Here is a 19586-nt window from a genome sequence, read left to right as displayed (position 1 = left end):
CAGCTCAACTGACCCTTGGGGCCAGACGCTCTCGGCCCAGACTCCTCAGGGGTATTCTACCCAGAGCCTCAGAGCAGATCATGGCTGCATTGGGACAAACCTGGACCACACACATAGCAGGAATGGATTGGCCAAACTGTCCCCATGAGCAAAGGAGAATGGCTGCCTGTGTTTGCACCTCATGAGGCCAGAGAAGTCTAGTTTCCCCCCAAGTAGAGTTCAAGCCCCAGAAAGTCCAGCTGCCACTGGACATGATTGGTTCTTAAAATCAAGAAAGATCTAGAAACCTACCATCAAGGCTCAGAGCTCAGGTCAAGCCTGCCCCTAGGATTCACCAGGGTCTCAGGTTTTGACCCCAGTGTCCTGATGATGCGGCTTCCTCTTCCTTTGACATAAGCTGACACTGCCTTTGGTGTTCCCCAAGCTCCCTTAGACTCCTCTACCAGGAAACACGGGGAGAGGAGAGGCAAAGGGGTTTCCTCCTGGAGTCCCACCTCAAGTTATTACCGGTACCCTTCCTTCTGTCCTGCCCTTTGAGTCAGTGGACAGCTCCAGGCTAACTTTCATTCCAGCCAGCATGGACTAGGCAATTCAGCGCACTGGGTGGACAAGGTGGTGAGCCTGTGGTCTTCTTGGAATTCACAAACAAGGTGCAGGTGCAGGTCAGCTGGCCGGGTGTGCCTGCAGGCTAGCCTCCCAGAACATGGCCTGGCGCAGGTCCAGGCACCTCCTTGCCAAAGTGGACTGAGCCACACCCTCAGTTCTTGTCCCATCCTCCCCCCATGCCTGAGTGAATGAATGCTTGGACCGAGGCTGGTGAGGCCTAAGGGTGTGCTTTGTGACCCTAGAACAAGATCTGCTGAGCACCCCCTGGGGAACTGGATCTGCACCTTCAGTCGCATAGACGTCAGCCCTGGGTGGGACACACTGGTGTGTGCTGGGTTGTCAAAGTACACCTTTACACAAGGATCGGACCCCACAGAGGAGAATGGAGCCTGCCATCCCCATCTGGCTAGAACCGATGAACAAACTCAAGAGCCCAGTATCCCAGGAGTCTCTGACAGGAACTTTGTGGGGGAGGGGGCCATCAATAATTATTTAATTTTATTATTAAAGTGCACTGTCCCATCAATATACAGTCAACGGAACAAACTGGTTTAGTATGCTAGGTCCTTGCGTCCCTCCTGCTTTCTCGAGTAACCTCTCTTCTACGGGGACGCTCTTTATCTGCAGCACAGTTGGTGACCCATTAAAAGAAAGTTCCAGAAGATGTGACACAAAGTTGACCCACTTTAAGACAACATGTATTCAACAAACACAGAGTTGGTGTCAGCCAGATGCTAAGCACCGTGTGAGCCAGCTGTGTCACCTTACCTGCCCCCAGTCGCTGATTCTTAGGAGATCAGAAGAGGATAGCAAACATTTAATGCAAACAAAGTATATTTTGAGATTTAATGAACAAATAAACCCCACTTGTGTAATAAAACACTAAGTGCTATTCATATATTTGAAGAAAGAAAACAAAGTTATAGAAAAAGGACCCAAGGGGAAAAAAATTAACTTTTCGGGATAATGACCACCCGAATTCGCTTGGTCCTCTTCTGATTCTTGCTGCCATTGTCCATGTCTGTTAGATTTGCTCTCCATGGTTTCTGCATCAGGGCTCTTGAAACTGACACTGGTTTTACACTCTTGATAAAAGGAGGTTGTAAAGTTGCATTGCAGTAGCTCTCGGCTCAGGATTCGTCACTGGACACTTTTTAACTAAATTGGTGAAATCATCAGACCAAAGTTCTGGCTTCTGGATGTTGGTGGTGGATTTGTGACAATCATAAAAAGAACCCTGATTGGATATATTTCATGTAAGGAAGTTTCCCTTCAGCCAGGGCTGCAGAAGTGATGCTGAGCAACCAGATGTCGGCCACAGGGTTCTATCCTGCTTCTTGAATTACCGCAGGCCGCCCCTCAGGGATTCTGTGTACTTGAGAAACCCCTCAGGATTCTTTTGTCCGGGCCAGTTTAGGACACAGACATCACAATTGGTTGCGAGTCAGCTGTGCCGGAATTTCTTAAGAGTGGCCTCCAAAACACCACAGAGTTTCTGAGAAATTAAGAAACGGTGCACATCAAAATGCATCCAAAGCGCCAATAAGTTCAGGCAAAACACAGAGGCTCGTTTGATGCTGGTCTTCTCAGACCCAGAATATACCAACAATCTGGTGAATCTTTAAAGGAAGGAGAAGGTGAGAGCGCTTCTGAGCAGAGCTTCCTAAACCTGTGTGATCGTGGGACTCCACTTTTTTGGGGGAAACACTGCACTGAAAGTATTCCGTCGAAACCTGCTCACCAAAGTCAGTCAAATTTAAGTCCTTAATTTTCATGCAGTGATAGTGTGATTTGAGAGAGCTTGAAGGGCCCTGAATAGAAATGCCGCTTTCTCTGAACTATGCCTAAAATTCTATCATGTATCATCTTTGGTTGTGCCTCTGTCCCCTATTAAAAGGCAAACACCTCTAGGGCAAGTAATCAAACAACGAGTAGTAAATATGTTTAGAATTGTCCTTGGTGCTGCTGGTCACTGAGACGTGGTCCTTATCCTTGAGGGTATCAGGATGCAATTGTGTGAAGGGAAGCAAACATCGCATGAAGTGACCGCTAAGAGGTGGCCTGTGATTAGTCGTGTGTCCTCAGCTGAGGGTGCTGACACCTCCTAGGGGGAAGGGGGCCCTGGGAGGCCGCTGAGGAAGGCGCTATGTTCTCAGAGTGAGATCCTAGTTCCCCCGAGGCCCCAACACTCTTTCAGATGTCTTGAAGTCTTCCCTTTTCCAAATTATGTTTGCACCCAGTGACATCCCAGACCACTGAGGAAGGCTGGATTTCTTTTCATATACTTCAACTAAAACCAGCATGTTGAACAGATTAAACGCAGAAACAGATACAAGAATCTAGCATCTTCTATTAAGCCAGACGTTAAAGACACTTGCAAAAAAAGTATTAAATAAATACCACCCCGCCCTTTTATGTTTTAAAAAAATATACTGGTGAGAAATTACTTCAAAAAAATGAGGACCCCAAAGAGCTTTTGTTTATGTGAGGGATATGTATCGATAGCCACCATATTGAAAATTAAAACTGAGAAAATGGTAAAATATTAATTTATTTATAAATAACAATAATAAACTTATTACATGTTAACACAAATAACATTTTTTAAGAGTGCAAAGGGATCCTGAGCCCAAATACCTACCGCAGTGGTTCTCAGAGGTGCTGAGCGTGGTCCCGGTGGGGCACCCCAGAGCATAGCCTTCTTCCAGTCTGTATTCTGTGGGTTGTAAAATGGGCAGGCTGAATGAGCCATGGTCATTCTCGAATGCATCTCACCAAAGCAGGTGATGGAGAAATGGTCTTGAAGAATGACTTAGCAACTCTAATTGAGCTGAAGGGAAAGAGAATTAAATGATTGAAGGCAGAGGCGGGAGCATGTCACTGTCACACGGGCAAGGCCTCCGTGCAGGGCGTTCTTGCTTCCTGGCAAACCCCACAGCTGACCAGTGGGTTGCAGGGCAGTGTGTGTCTCCTTGGCTTAAATATTGATGGGATGTGATGCCCACCTTCAGGGGAAACACCATTTAATTAATAATGAGCCGCCCTTGGAACTTCCCTTTGTTGCCTGAGGCTCTGTTAAGTTTCTTAAATCATCGATCTCGATGGAAAACCGGTGACTGGCCTTGACCTGGCCTGCACCCCTCCCCCCAAGAATGGCTTCCAGACTGCAGCTTGGGCTGACCATGACTTGGATGAAATGTGCAATGGCAGTGGCCGGGCCTGCCCAGTCAGACCTCCAGCTTGCCAAAGAGGAGTAGGCTGGCATTTCTCACCTCCTCACTGAGCCATAGTGGAGGGACCACCGGTTTAGAGTTGCAAGAAGTGACCTCTGCTCCCCTAAGTAAGGTGGCAGCTGGAGACAGCTGAGTGTGCTCAGGTTTCTGGCCAGCAGAGTCTTTCTCCCTAAGATCTCCTCTACTATTTATAGTAGCTACCATTTATCGAGTGCAGGCTAAGTAAGCTATTTAGGGTTCTAGGGCACTTTCCTTTTTACTTCTCAATCACTACAAAAAGCCCGGGGCAGCTCAGTTTTCAAATACCAAACCGAGGTTCTGAGCTGCTGCCGCCTCGTCTGAGGGGTGGACCCAGGGTCAACGCCAGGTGTGCTGGCCAGGAGCCCAGGCCCTTCCAGCTCCAGTTTGGGGGCAGAGGCTGTATCAGTCCAAGTGGGGAAGGGAAGGCATGCTGGGCTGGGATTCCCAAGGGGCTACTTCCAGAGTGTGGGTGGGGTTTCAGGAGCCAGAGGGTGGAGACATTAAGGCCTAAACCCAGGGACAAGCATGAGCAGGAGGCCATTACTGCCCAGGCCTGAAGGGGCAGGGAAAGAGGTGATGTCACTGTGGAGGCATGGCAGGAGGGCAGCAGGTGAGGGGAGGGTGGAGAATTTAGTTCCTTACCCGCCCTTTCTTCTCTGGCTCCCAAGCTCCTGCAGGTGCCTTCCACTGCCCCACCCATTCTGAAGCCGGAGGCCAGGGAGCTGGCTACTGAGCATGTGAGGGTCAGTCCCTGGGACACTGAGCTGGCAGAGGGGGCAAAAAGTGGAGAGCAGGAGGTGGCAGTGCAGGAAGGAGCAGAGATAACCAGGCCAGAGGGAAAGCTGAGAAATGAACGGTTAAAAGCAGCTAACTTACTCCTTGAAAAGGCACCCCAAGCAAAACACCACGTGCTGGACGGTTCTGCCTCGCACCCTACAGGGACCCATTGTGTGCACACTCCACTGTGTTTCTTGTACTGCCCAGGGCTTTCTGTCTCTTTTTATTTAATTAATTAATTTATTTTTGAGGAAGATTAACCCTGAGCTAACATCCACTGCCAATCCTCCCCTTTTTTTTTTGCTGAAGAAGACTAGCCCTGAGCTAACATCCATGCCCATCTTCCTCTACTTTATATGTGGGATGCCTGCCACAGCATGGCCTGATAAACGGTGTGTAGGTCTGTGCCCAGTATTTGCACCAATGAACCCCAGGCCACCGAAGTGGAGCGTGCGAACTTAGCTGCTGCACCACTGGGCCAGCCCCTTTCTGTCCCTTTTAACATCCCTCTTCGTAGCATGGTTCCTTAGCAGCGAGGACACTGCCTCTCCCTGGCTGTGTGCTTTTGTTTAAGCCACCCTTTCTGAGCCGCTATCCACCAAGACCCTCGTCACCATCCCTCCAAAGTTAGGAACAGCACCAAGGCCCTCAGCGCCATGATGAGTAGTTAGTTGTTTTTAAAATTGCATATAAGCAAACCCCATCCAGTGCAAAGCGAATATTTCCTCTTCTCACCCCATCCTCTTGGAACAGCAGTCAGCAAGGACGTTTTGAGATCAGAAACAAAACAGATTTTTTTCTTCTTTCTTGTTGTTCCAGACCATCTGCATGAAAAAGGCTGCTCCTGCCCAAGGGGTGGTGGGGAGGAAAGGAGCGTGTGTGCGCACCATGGCATCTGTCTACCGGCTTTATTTTTACCAAGGCAAGGGATCGATTTGCTCAAGGCCTGTGGCTAGTTAGGGGTAGACCAGGCCTTGAACTTGGGCCTCCTACTTCCCACCCCGCGTTGCTGTCCTTCTGCAGGGCCCTGCTCACTTCTTTTCCAGTGACACCGTGTTCTCCTTTCTCCTCTCCCGTCTCTCCAGATGTAGCTCACGCCAGTACGGCCGGCCCTGTGAAGTCACCGGCTCATGGCTGCCTGGTGTCTTGTGTGGCTGCCAGGAGCTGTTTCTGTTCACTCACTGGGCCTATTCACTTGTCCTGGCCGCTGCCCCAGAGAATCAAAGGCATTGTTGGCTCTCGGAGGCCGACACCAGTCCTAAACAGAGCCGCTAAGAAGCAGAAGGAGGAGGAAAAGCCTTCTCAGAAGAAACGAAACAGGGGAAACCTGTCTGTCCTTCTGGGTTACTGTTGCCACAGTCCGGTCCTGTCTGGGCCCATCAGGAAGTGGCCTGAATTGGAGGCAGATCCGTTTCATTTTCTGAAGCCGAGGCCCAGCTCTTTCCTGGTGTGTCTGCGGAGCTTTCCCACCCTCCAGCCCAGGGCTCTCCTCTTCCCAGACTCCCCCTGCTTTGGGGTTACAGGCATTCGACTGTCAGGGCTTATACCGCATGGTATTGTTGGTTTGGGTTTTTCGTTTTGTTTTGTCCCATTGTCCCCAAACAGGCTGAAAAGCGGGATTCGTCTGATCCTTCTTAACATGCTCCCTCCTCCACAGCTGCACATGCTTGGCCCATAGCAGCTGGTTGATCAGACACATGGTTTTCTTGAAGGATCAGAGTTTGGCAATTTGAAAAATAAATTGGTCTATGTAAAAGTAATGGGGGATCGTGTCACCATTGCCCCATCTTCCTCCTGACTTATGATTTGTGACACCATTATTCACAAAAAGAAAAAAGTTTAGGAATATCATTCTTACCTGCCCCACTTTCTGTTCGTAGGACAGTTTCCCCCCACTGGTAAAATGGCATAAATGTGAGAAAGAGTCTCCTCTCTGTTGATCATCGTCTCCTCTCTTTCTGGCGGGCACAGACGAGACAGCCCCTTTGCAGGCAGCCCATCCTTGCCTACCCAAGGCCACCCCGTGTCAGCAGCGCCCCCTCTCTGCCCTGCACCCCTTTCCCTCCCACGGCACCTCTTACTTCCCTGCAGGCACTCAGTGCTTTCCAAGCTCTCCTTCCTGTCGGCCTGGGGAACCCCACTTTCTGGAAGAGTAATTCTCACACCCAGAATGTGTGTTGAGTCTGTGTGTTCTTTCTCTTGGCAACATCCCAGTGTAATCATGGCAGACAGAGTTTGGGATTTGGAGTCAGGACGCTGGATTCAGGTGCGACCTCTGCTGTTTACTCTCTAAAGGATCATTGATAAGGAACTTCTCTAATCACCAATTTCCTCGTCTGTATAGTGGGGTGATAAACGTACCCCCCCCACACACACACAGGGGTGGCCTTGAGGAGCACAAGGAGCAGGAGCATACAAGAGCTCTTTGTAAACAGTGAGGCATTATGCAAACAGGATGTTGTTGTCGCAAGACTCCGCCCCTCTGAAAGGTATTGCAGGGGTCAGTGGAAAGAGGGGCATGGTTTGGGTTCTTGGATGGTTCTTTCTGTGTGTCCCTAAGCTACATACATATTCCTAATCCGCATGCCACTTTACCTGTCCCCTCCCCCCACAACTTTCCCGTCTCCCCCTACAGTCCAGAGGGTCACTCTGTTTTCCCCACAAGAATCACCCGCTCTGGGAAGGGAGCAGGGAGGAGGCAGGAAAGCCAGGTGGAAAGATGGAAGCATCTTTTGAACTTGGAAGGTTTCCGTGAGAGGAGCTTTCTCAAGGGGTGTGGAGAATCACTCCATCCCACCAGAAATGAACTGTTCCCACTGCAGGTGAAAAGCCCGCTTTCCCTTCTCCTCATCCGAGCACGTCCGCGAGGTTCTGTCTAGTGCTGCCCGTCTTCTGCGTCCAGCTTCTCTCCTGCCCTCAGTGGGGATTGGGTCAGGACTACTGCAGTGTTCCCGCGGGGACAGCCTGCAGAGGACAAGCCACAGGAGGAGCAGAAGCTGCCATCTGTGCCTTGAAGGGCCCTCTTGGGTGGCAGGCTGCTGAGTCACATTCTCTTTATTATTTACACTTGAGAAACAAACGTTCTGTACCCAAAGAACTAGCAAGCGGTTCCACCAGCTACGAATGTTCCTTACGCAATGCTGGCTGGCTTTGTCCCTGAAAAATGTTGTCCGTGGAGCAGCCTCTGGCAGAGAGAGACCGTGACATAGAAATGGGGGAGGGAGCGTGCACTCTGCGGACAACAGCGAGCCCAGGAGCGCCAGGCCTGCCCTCCAGGGCTTCTTGTCTAGTTGTGTAGTCCAGGAGACAGACCTCCACAGAGCTGGTGGGGGCGGCCCGGAGCGGGGCAGGAGGCGGGAGACGCTTAAATACAGTGGTAGCCAGGCTCTTGGCTCAAAAGCGGAACAGTGGCTGAAACAGCAATTTTCTGCATAGATAATACATTCACGTGATATAAAAATGGAAAAATAGAAGGTATACAGTCAAAGTCTTCCCTGCCATTGTTCCCCTCACCAAACACAGCCACTGTTTCCAGATCCTTCCAGAGATGCTCTAGGTGTATGCGCACAGGCAGAATATATGTGCGTATATTTATTTTTTTTTCTTTTCCCTGTTTGAAACTATACGTCATATTGTTCTATACAGATGGCTGTGCAGTTTGCCTTATCACCTACCCCTCTATCTCAGAGATGACTGGAACAATGAACTGTCATGTTCCTGTAGGAGTCATGGCTGTCTGTGCGGACATGCCGTAATTTGTGTGACCTCTTCCTGTGATGACCATCTGTGTCTCCAGTCTCTGTTTTTACAAGCACCGTGGTAACAAATGACCCCACACCCCTCCATTTAGCAATTATAGAAATATGTCTGTGGCAGGAATTCCCAGAAGCGGGATTGTTGGGTCAAGGAATGAGTGCGTTTGTAGTTTTGAGAGATAATGCTCAAATGCCTCACAGAGGGGCGCATTTGCTCTGGGCCTCTGAAAATGCCTGCATGGGCGTGGTCTGAGCCAGGAGGCCTGAGCTAGGTCTGAGAGTCAAGTCACAGGCAAGGTGGAGGGGCTGGTTGGGTTGTACCTGGCGTTAGGATAGATGTGGCTGCTTTTCACTGCCGACTGAGGGGTGCTGAGATCTCTGGGCCGCCCCCCCCCCCCCCCACCCACCCAGGGGCTCTGCCTGACGGGCTCTCAGGTGGCTAGGATGTGGTTGGTGGCACAGGCTTTTGAGCCTGAACTGCCCCCACCCCATCCTGCTCTGTCCTGCCCCTCCGTCGGGTCTCCAGCACTCGCCCTGAAAGCAGGGCAGGCCCCAGGGAGGCACACAGGACTGGCCTCCGTGTCCCATGGCCGGGGTGGGAGTTGGGGGCACAGACCACAAAACGTCCTGCTGACTGTGACTCTGGGAACTAGCCTGTTCTGGGCCGCACCATGAGGAGCCAGGCTGGTGTGCCTGCTGAGGACTCTGTCACTGGAAGAACGGCCAAAGGACATGCCACTGCCCCTGGGGGCCTGAGGCCCGAGAGGTGCCTGGGATCCACAAACAAAACAGCACAGGAGCTTCCTTCTCCCGTCCCAGTGAAGCCCGCTGAGAGGCCTGGGCGGCCCCTCTGGGCCTTGGCTGGCCTGCTCATTCCTCGCCGCCCTGTGGGCCTCACTGTGGAGCACTGGTGCCGCGATGCTGGAGCCCAGCCTGGAGGAGGCCCGGGCCTGTGTCACGTCACCCTGCCTGCCGGAACGCCCCCGTCTCCCGTGAAGAGCTCCTAAACCATGGGACCTCCTCCTGCCCTGGGTCCTCACTCTCGTTCCTCCTCTCACTCCCAGCCCCACTGCAAAGCGGGCCCTGCTTCTCAAGACCTTTGGGGGAGAACTTTTGTTTTCAAGAGTTTGGGACTTTGCCGTTGGATGCCTTTCACATCTTAAGTTTTGAGACCTACAAAAACCCCAGTGATGGAACGTTCCATCTCCTTCTGCTTTTAGCTCTAGCTGCCTCCCAGAGGGCAGTCTGGGGCCTGGCTGCCAGGATTCCCACTTGGTGTGGCTTCAGGGGATAAGGGGTTCCCTGGAAAATGGTGCTCCTCCTTTCATGGTTACTTGCAGAGCTCTCGCCCAGGAGATGTGTACCCCTACACGTACTCTCTGGCCGCGGGGAGGGAGAGAATTCAGACTAAGTTTGAGCCTCAGCCCTTCCCTGCTCCCTTCCCTCTCCTGCCTGGTGGGTGGCGGGCGTTTACCAACCACCTTCCCCTCGCTTAGGACAGTGCTGGTGCTGTAGGGACCAGAAGAGTGTGGGCAGGGTCCCTGCCCCCAAAAAGGTTGGTGGGTTTTGTTGAGGACAGAAGACTTACATCCTGTGTGTTTGGTTTTAGTGTTAAACAGCTTGTCGTTAACTGGCAACACACAGTGCAGACGGAATGTGCCTTATGAGTCCAGGGGAGGGGGCTCACAGGGCCGTGGATCAGGAGAAGGGAGACTGGATGAGCTGACCCCTGAGGAATGGGAGGCCACTCTGGGGAGAGAATGGAAGCAGAAGAGAGAACACACACGTGTGCAGGGCTGTGTGGAGAGGAGCCTGGAAGGTGGCACAGGAGCCTGGAGAAGGAGATCCGGGCTTACGGCTCTGTAGGCTGACCCATCTAGTCCGGGTCAGCGGTAGCGGAAGGCGCCCCAGGGCTGTGGCTGCTGACATCTTTGCTTTGACGTGCATAATTTGAAATTTTTAAGTAACAAATTTAAAAACAAAAATTTCATTTAGTTACTAATTTTTATTTAGTATTTAGTTTAATTTTATTTTTATAATTTATAAGTGTAAGAGACTAGACCCAAATCCTGATTCTGCTTCCCTTGGAAAATGAATCGATATCAGGCAACATTATAGTATTTTCCTAGAGCTGCTGTAACAAAGTACCACAAACTGAGCGAGGTTTGTTCTCTCACCGTTACAAAGGCTGCGAGTCTGAAACCAAGGTGTCAGCAGGGCCGCACTCCCTCTGAGACTCTGGGTAGGGTCCTTCCTGGCCTCTTCTGGCCTCTGATGGTTGCTGGCAACGCTGGGCGTTCCTTGGCTCTTCTGCATCCCTCTAGTCCCTGCCTCCCTCATCACATGCCTTCTCCTCTGGGTGTCTGTCTGTTTCTGCGTCTCCTCTTACAAGGACACTAGTCACGTTGGGTTAAGAGCCCAGCCTACTCCAGTATGACCTCATCTCGATGACATCCACAAAGACCCTGTTACCAAAAAGGTCACATTCACAGGAGCTGAGGGTTAGGGCTTCAGCATGCCTCTTTGGGGGCCACAGTCTGACGCATAACGATGATCCTATGGCATCATCAGCTAGACGTGAGTGATGACCGCCTGCCTGAGGCCGGCCCCTGAATTGCACAGACCCTGTTGACGTGGACAGCCTCTTACTCCTGGCAGATTCATGTGCCCGCTGTCCCTGCACTTCTTTGGCCACCACTCCCTATCCACTTCCTCTTGGTTCCTGTCCATCTAAATCCTCACTTCGAAAGGCCCCTCCCCAGTCCCGCTCCTTCCCTGTGGTTTCCTCTGGCATTCATCTTCATGGTGATTTCTCACTATTGTGAACTCACAGTGGCAGTATGTATGTTGCACGTTTTGACAGTAATAGCATTTTGACAGTAATGTCTCCTCTGGTTCTTAGTGTACGTTGTCATGTGACTTCTGCCACATCAGCCTTGTCTCTGTTGAATACGTTATGAACTTTCTCATGTCTTATCTCAAGTAATATGGTTCCACTCATGTGCTCTTGGTACCGTGCTTTGCAGGGGAGGAGGGCAGATCAATCGGTATTCGACTCAGTGGAGGAAAACGGCCTCTGGGGGGTGTGTGTGTGTGAAGTCTTTCACCCAGACACCTTCTGAACTGTGTGAGCATCTCCCCCCTCACAGCAAGGGGACGCTGCCCACCACTGAAGTTGGATGACGAGGGGATTTCTGGACACAGCTGATTCTAAGGGATTAGAAATAGGCTTATAAAAGTTTGTCCCCAGCATCCAGAGTTTAACAATTTAGATTCTTGCCATTTGAGATTTTTTCACAGTTGGCAATGGAAGAGCCGTTCTCTGCCTTCCTCCGTCTCAGCCCGACTCTTAAGAGTGCTCTGTGGTTCCCTCCGCAGCCTCAGGCCTCTCCTCCTCTCCGTCGACACCCACCCAAGTGGCCAAGCAGCACACTTTTCCTCTTGAATCCTATCAGCATGAACCTGAGCGACTGGAAAATCGCATCTATGCCTCCTCTTCCCCTCCTGACACAGGCCAGAGGTTCTGTCCGTCCTCCTTCCAGAGCTCAGCCAGGCCTCCGTCAGCATCGCCGACACACTACGCTCCCTCCAGAACCGTAAGTCTGGGCCTGCTCCCGGGCCGGGCCGCTGGGCGCCGGGGGGAGGGCTGAGTCTGATCTTTCACAGCTGAAGCCAAGGCTGTGTACTCCTGACATTTCTGGTATATTTTATCATAAATCATAGGCTGGGGGAAAAATGCTGAGGGCACAGGGGGCAAATGGAAACCAAATAAAGAGTACTAACATCTGGAACACGACCAGAAAACATTTTTTGTTCCTTTGGTTTCTTTTTAAAAATAAGTCATTAAAAGCTTTACTTGCATTTCCCTTGATTAGGATACTAAAGTAAAAAGTCATAGGCAAAGCAAAAAAGTCTTAAAAACTCGAAATTTTATTCTAGAGTTTTAAGACTTAAAGTTTGACACCATTTGACTTGGGAAGCATTCCTGGAAAGGCGAGCCTTTCAAAGTGGAGTGGTTTGGTGAAACAGATGTCTTTGCATCCTTCCAAGGATTAGGATTAGTGGATATTAGTGGAGGAAGCTGGCTTAGCTACCACGCTTAAGCGCTCTACATTTCAACACAGTGGGAGACCAAGTGTGGAGACTCTATGCGTCATTGCCTGCCTGGTTCACGTTAGCTACCGCAGACACTCAGCGCTACTCCTGTGCCCAGCAAGGATCTAAGAACATGTCACTCAAGTCTGTCTATATGGATGTAACTGTTTTATTCAGTTGTTGTATTAGTTTCCTGGGGCTGCTGTGACAAAGTGGCACAAACTGAGTGGCTTAAAACAACAAGAAGCTATTGTCTCACCGTTCTGGAGGCTGGAAGTCTGAAATCAAGGTTTTGGCAGGGTCGTGCTCCCTCTGAAGTCTCTAAGGAGGAGCATCCTTCCTGTCTCCTCCAGCTCCTGGGAGCCCCAGGCTTTTCTTCATTTGTAGCATCATCATTCCAGTCTCTGCCTACTTCTTCTCATGGCTGTCTTCCCTCTGTATCTGTTTGTGTCCAGATTTTCCTCTTCTTATAAGGACACGAGTCATACTGGGTTAGGGCCCAACCTAATTCAATATGACTTCATCTTAGCTTGATTACATCTGTGAAGACCTTATTTCCAAATAAGGTCACATCCACGGGGATCAGAGGTTAGGACTTCAACATGGCTTTTTGGGGAACACAGTCCAACATAACAGTTGTTGTCTTTGAGGAGAAAGATGTGTTTGTCATGCAGAGAACATACTATTACTCTTCTTGTTCATTCAATGATTATTTTATTAGATGTATGCTTAGCAGAGTTTTCCTTCAAGTGCTGAGGGATAAAATGCAAGGTACTATTTCTGCCTTCTAGGGCTTACAGTCTTTCTGGGAACAGAGTTACACTCAGACGAAACCGTTAAGTAAAAGCAGAGAGTACGTTGGGTGGTGGTAAGGAGGGGAACAAATAATCAACCCTATAGGAGGTGAGAAAGGGGAAGTGCTGTTATCTGATGAGGGCAGTGAAGGCTTCGATGCAGTGGCACCGACTGAGCTGAGCCTTGAGTAATTGGTAGGGTTTAAATAAGGAGAGAGGTGAAGAGAGAGCTTTCTAGAAAAGAAAATGAGCCGTGACGTGGGGTGGGAATGAGTGTGAGATGTAACATGAGAAGGGAGAGGTAGATGGCATAGGAGCAGTGGTGTGGGGCCTGCCCCTGAGGCTGCTGGGATCTGGAGCAGACTGTGAGATGGACTGCAGGCAGGAAGGCCGCTAAGAAGCGGGTGAGGGGTCCAGACATGGAATGGTGCAGGGCTTGGCCCCACAGAGCTGTGGGCCTAGGAAAAAGGTCATCTGTATTCTTGGGTGTGAAAGAGTAAAGATCTAGAGAGGTTTCTGTTCTCCTTGGCTTTTAACAAAGAGAGTCAGTTATAGAGATAATGGAATTTTAAAAAATCCAAAAATAGTATGATGAGGCGACCCAAAGATTATCAAAAGCAGGAGGCCACTACTCCCCTAGGGTCAGAGGGACAGTGAGAGAAGGTGTGATGATACCAGCGCCCATCAGATGGGAGATGGAACCACACATGTCTGCCTGGCAGGAGCTGGAGCTGTGGAGGAGAAGCAGCCACTGGCCAGAGATGCCATTTGAGGCAGAGGGATAGAAATCCTGGCATCTCCTCCTCCTGCCCTCCAGCCTGGTGGCAAACCTTGCCAGAGGCCAGTGGGCTGGGAGATCTGGGACAGACAGACCCTGTGTGCGCATGGAGCAGAGGGAGGACCAGAGAAGAGAGCAAAGAGGAAAATGACCAGCAGACGCTTAAATGGATATGGGAGATGTCAAAGTCTCAAAGTATTGGCTTCTTCTCATTGACTAGTGATAGTTAACAGAGGTACCCCATTTCAGAAGAGACACTGATTTGAAGAGAAAACGGTTATTTCGACTTCAGATCATTTGAAGTGATGGTGACAAACACAGACACGAAGTTTTTCCACAGTTGCAGAAGTTTTGTGCTCAAGACAAGCCCACAGGCTTTCCCAGTTTAAATAAAGGAGAATCTGGAGAGCGCACACAGGCTGTGTTTCCCCATGCTTGGGGCTGGAAAGTGATGTTCTTAACCATTTATACTTCATGCATGTGTGAAGCTCTTGGTCAGGGCCAACAAGTGTGGGTCCTTCCAGGCTTTCTAAGGTGGTTATGGGGCCAGATAGAAAGTGTTCTCACTATATCCCACACTCAGCCATGGGCATGTATCATAGGCCCTGGTCAAGGCCTGTGATTCCACATACATGATGGACACTGCGTGTGACAGGAGAGTGAGATTTCAACATGGATCCAAATGTCATGGGCGGATAAACAAGATGTGATCATTCCATGCAATGGAATATTATTCAGCCTTAAAAAGGAAGGAAATTCTGACATATGCTACAATTCTGACATATGCTACATATGCTACATTGTAGCATATGTCAGAATAAATGAATAAATGTCACATAAATGAACCCTGAGGACATTTATGCCAAATGAAATAAGCTGTTAATAAAAAAGACAAATACTTTATGTTTCCACTTATTTGAGGTCCCTAGAGTAGTCAGATTCATAGAGACAGAAAGTAGAATGCTGGGTTCCAGGGGGTGGGTGGGGAGGAATGGAGAATCATTGTTTAATGAGCACAGAGTTTCAGTTCGGGAAAATGATAAAAGTTCTGGAGATAATGGTGGTGATGGTTGCGCAATGATATGAATGTACTTAATACCACTGAATTGTACTCTTTTTTTTTTTGTTTAAAGATTGGCACCTGAGGTAACAACTGTTGCCAATCTTCTTCTTTTTTTTTTTTTTTTTTTTTTGGCTTTTTCTCCCCAAAGCCCCCTGGTACATAGTTGTATATTTTAGTTGTGGGTCCTTCTAGTTGTGGCATGTAGGATGCTGCCTCAGCGTGGCCTGATGAGTAGTGCCATGTCTGCACCCAGGATCTGAACCGGCGAAACCCTGAGCCACCAAAGCGGAGCACACAAACTTAACCTCTTGGCCACCAGGCCAGCCCCAAGAATTGTACTCTTAAAAATGGTTACAATGTTAAATTTTATGTTGTGTATATTGCAATTTAAAAAAGAAATGATCCAGTCAAGACTACAATATTTATATAGTTTGAGCTTCAGAAAACCAGGGTGATCACCCAAGGCTCCCACTTCTGTTTTGATATAATGTTTCAAAATTAAAAGATAACATCCCCATTGGCTACCTGACATTAAACAGGGCCTTCATCCTACTTGTGAGTTTTACCCCCCAAACCCCCCAGGGGCTGCCTCCCACCAGATGCTGCTCATAGCTCTACAGCCATCCTTTGACCCAGGTCTCTTCTGCTTTCAGCAGCCCTTCGCTGCGGGGCCGGTGGTAATTTCAATTCATATAAAGTATGTTTCTTTATAATTGGATGTGTTGAATATCTTTAATTTATGTGCTAAGTTCCTTAAGAGCTTGGCTGATTTCATTAATTTGGCTACCAGCATAATCTTCATGGAGGAATGTGAGCTGCTTGAGGACTTCTGTCACCCTGAAAATATTTAGATATAATTTATCCCTGCCTTTTAGAGTAAAAAGACCCTTTCTGTAAACATTGACCATGAAGACCACCTTTATAAAATTTGTTCCCATGAATGTTATTCTAAAATTGGAAAGGGGGTGAGGGTAATTAATGAGTCTTTAGTAGACAGCATTCATTTTATCATTTATTTACTCAGCCAATGCTTATTAAGTAACCACTATGTGCCAGAAACTCTGCTCAGCAGGGGTGACAGGATGACAAATATGTGAGTCACTCTCATGAGGCAGGGACAATGTTTGTTCTACTCACTGCTCGATTAGCAGCACATTATGCATGGGAGGGTTTCAATAAATAGCTAATAACTAATTGAGCAAAGGAAGGAGCTGTTGTCTGTTTTGGTGGTATAGACAGGTAGATAATTGCCATAGAGTTTGATAGAACCTGTGTAGTTATTATGAGTGAAACACCCAGTCCAGTCTTAGTGAATGGAAGAGCAAATCCCAGAGGAAGGAAGTGGAAATTTTCTTCAGCAGCAGAAAGCAATAGTCAGCTTTGCATTTTAGGATGATCCCTCTGGCTGGGTGTGGAATTAGGTTGGATTTGGGTGGAATAGGAACTCAGATGAGATGTGGTGTGAAATGATCTGGGCCTGGTTGCAGCCAAAGGTGGAAAGAAGTGGATTAGTGTTAAAAAGTAAAGAGCTATTTAAGAGGTCGAATTGAAAGGAATTTGGAATGTAGTGATTGATTAGCTGAAGGGGAAAGAGGGAAGAATCAAGGGTGATTCCAAAGGTTTTGCCTTGGGAGACTGGATGGATGGTAGTTGCATTTGCTGGGGTAGGGAACAGACAAGGAAGAGGAGCAGGCTTGTAGGTGAGCATGCGTGTGTGTGAGTGCGTGTGGGGTGTGTACATGTGTGTGTTCAGGTGTGGTGGTATAATAAGATGCCCATGGACATTCAAGTCGAGGGGTCCAAAGGGCAATTGAGTATGTGAGTCTGAAGCTAGAAATTCAGATTTGAAAGTCATCAGACTATAAATGGTAATTTATGCCATGATAGTAGATGAAATAATCCAGAGAAATGTATGGTAGGTGAGAAGAGAACCAGAAAAACGTGGACCTTTAAGGGACAAACAGAGGAAAAGGAGTCTAAATTGCCTAGAAAGCAGGCAGAAAACCAGGCAAACACAGTACCACAGAAGCAAAAGGAATGGGTTTCATTGTGTTTTATGCATTTGGAGGGCGTGGTCAGCGATGTCAAATGCAGCAGACTGGCCGGGAAATGTAAGAACTGAGGTCACTGATAATCTTGGCAGGAAGACTTTCAATGGCATGGTCAAGAGCAGAAACCATGTAATGCGGTTTGAATGATTAGGAGGTAAGGAAGTGGAGATCTCTAGTGTAGATAACTATTTCAAGAATCCTGACTTTGAAGGGGAGGAGATGGGGCCATAGCTGGTAGAATGGAGGTGATGGTTTCTTCCTTTAAATGGGAATAGATTTAAACACTAATGGGAAAAAAAGTTAGTAGGAAGGGAGCAGTTAAGATAGAAGGGGGAAAAAGTAACCGAAACAGCATAGTACTGGTACAAAAACAGACACACAGACCAATGGAGCAGAATCGAGAGCCCAGAAATAAACCCACACATGGACAGCTAATATTCTACAAGGGAGCCAAGAGCATACAATGGAGAAAGGAGAGTCTCTTCAATAAATGGTGTTGGGAAAACTGGACAGCCACATGCAAAAGAATGAAAGCTGACCATTGTCTTACACCATGCACAAAAATCAACTCAAAATAGGTTAGAGACTTGAATGTAAGACCTGAAACCATGAAACTTCTAGAAGAGAACATAGGCGGTACACTCTTTGACATCGGTCTTAGCAGCATTTTTTCAAATACTGTGTCTGACCGGGCAAGGGAAACAATAGAAAAAATAAACAAATGGGACTATATCAAACTAAAGAGCTTCTGCACAGGAAACCATCAACAAAACGAAAAGACAACCTAACACTTGAGAGAAGATATTTGCAAACCGTATATCAGATAAGGAATTAATATCCAAAATATACAAAGAACTAATACATCTCAACAACAAAAAAAACAACAACCCAATTAAAAAATGGGTAAAATATCCAAACAGAGATTTCTCCAAAGAAAATATATGAATGGCCAAAGGCACATGAAAAGATGCTCAACATCATTAGCTATCAGGGAAATGCAAATCAAAACTACAATGAGACATCACCTCACTTCCGTCAGAAAGGCTATAATTAACAAGACAGAAAACAGTAAGTGTTGGAGAGGATGTGGAGAGAAGGGAACCCTCCTACACTGCTGGTGGGAGTGCAAACTGGTGCAGCCACCATGGAAAGCAGTATGGAGATTCCTCAGAAGATAAAGAATAGATCTAGCATATGATCCAGCTATTCCACTGCTGGGTATTTAGCCAAAGAACTTGAAAACACTAATGCATAAATATACATGCACTCCTATGTTCATCGCAGCATTGTTCACAATAGCCAAGACTTGGAAGCAACCTAGGTGCCCATCGAGGGACAAATGGATAAAGAAGATGTGGCATATTTACACAATGAAATACCACTGAACCATGAGAAATGATGAAATCCGGCCATTTGTGACAACATGGTTGGACCTTGAGGGTATTATGCTGAGTGAAATAAGTCAGAGGGAGAAAGTCAAATACTGTATGATCTCACTCATAAGTAGAAGATAAAAACAATGACAAACAAACACATAGCAACAGGAATTAGATTAATGGTTACCAGAGGGGAAAGGGGTAGGGCGGAGGGTGAAAGGGGTGATTAGGCACATGTGTGTGGTGATGGATTATAATTAGTCGTTGGGTGGTAAACATGATGTAAACTACACAGAATTCAAAATATACTATGATGTACACCTGAAAGTTATATAATGTTATAATCCAATGTTACTGCAATAAAAATAAATAAATAAATAAAAAGATAGAAGGGAAAAAAGCATTACATTCTGGTCTTGTAAAGGAAGTGGGTGCATTCCTTAGGAGGTCGAAGCATGTGATACAGGCATTTGTCTTGGACCAATGGAATAATCGTCTTCCATTGGGTTGAAAACTTGAAGCGAAGGTATTAGAATGATCAATACTTTTCCAATTTCCTTTCCATAACAGTCCCTCCATGCTCTCCCTCTTTTTCTTCTGCGAATTTCACTTTTGACCTCTGTCTTGGGTCAGAGTCCCTAGCATCAGAGCCTGAGACGAGATTTCAGGTGCAGGTTTGTTTACTTATTGCAGAGTCCTCTCAGAAAGCTGTAAGATATTAGGGAAGGGAAGAAGCAAAGTGAGGATGTGGTTTTGGATGACATCTAGCCTCAGCCTGATGACAGGGGAGCTCTGAAGTGTAAACTACGCCAGAATTTGCCCCCTCGAAGGCAAAGAAGCTGAGCTTTCATCCCACTACTGGGTATCTATCCTAACAACCTGAAATCAGCAATTCCAAAAGTCCCCTGCACCCCTATGTTCATCGCAGCATTATTCACAATAGCCAAGTCATGGAACCAACCTAAGTGCCCAGCAACTGATGATTGGATAAAGAAGATATGGTGTATATATATACAATGGAATACTACTCAGCCATA

At 47.9% G+C, this 19586-nt stretch overlaps 1 protein-coding gene and 1 long non-coding RNA gene across 28 annotated transcripts in view; one reads left to right on the top strand and one right to left on the bottom strand.

Moving 5' to 3' along the window:
* Positions 1–19586, top strand: part of PRKAG2 (protein kinase AMP-activated non-catalytic subunit gamma 2) — a 280128-nt gene that overhangs the window by 161083 nt on the left and 99459 nt on the right. For 24 of the 26 annotated variants that reach the window (XM_070264151.1, XM_023638732.2, XM_070264170.1 and 21 more), the window contains one exon: positions 11771–11988. The exons of the other annotated variants lie outside the window; for them this stretch is intronic. In XM_070264151.1, the coding sequence (XP_070120252.1) occupies positions 11771–11988 (218 nt within the window). The remainder of the gene's footprint in view (positions 1–11770; positions 11989–19586) is intronic. 26 annotated transcript variants of the gene reach the window in all.
* On the bottom strand, positions 1423–5802 carry LOC111773290 (uncharacterized). Of its 2 annotated transcripts, none has more exons than XR_002807669.2 (3): positions 5673–5802; positions 3248–3436; positions 1423–2101 (listed from the first exon to the last, which is right to left on the bottom strand). It is a non-coding gene; the product is annotated as an uncharacterized lncRNA (long non-coding RNA). The 2 variants fall into 2 exon arrangements; XR_011438050.1 differs by having other exon boundaries at positions 1423–2896; positions 5673–5789.

This window comes from Equus caballus, chromosome 4 (assembly GCF_041296265.1).
Source record: "Equus caballus isolate H_3958 breed thoroughbred chromosome 4, TB-T2T, whole genome shotgun sequence".
NCBI classification, from domain to species: domain Eukaryota; kingdom Metazoa; phylum Chordata; class Mammalia; order Perissodactyla; family Equidae; genus Equus; species Equus caballus.
Note: the sequence above shows the minus strand (reverse complement) of the source record. Positions and strands in the feature narration are given on the sequence as shown.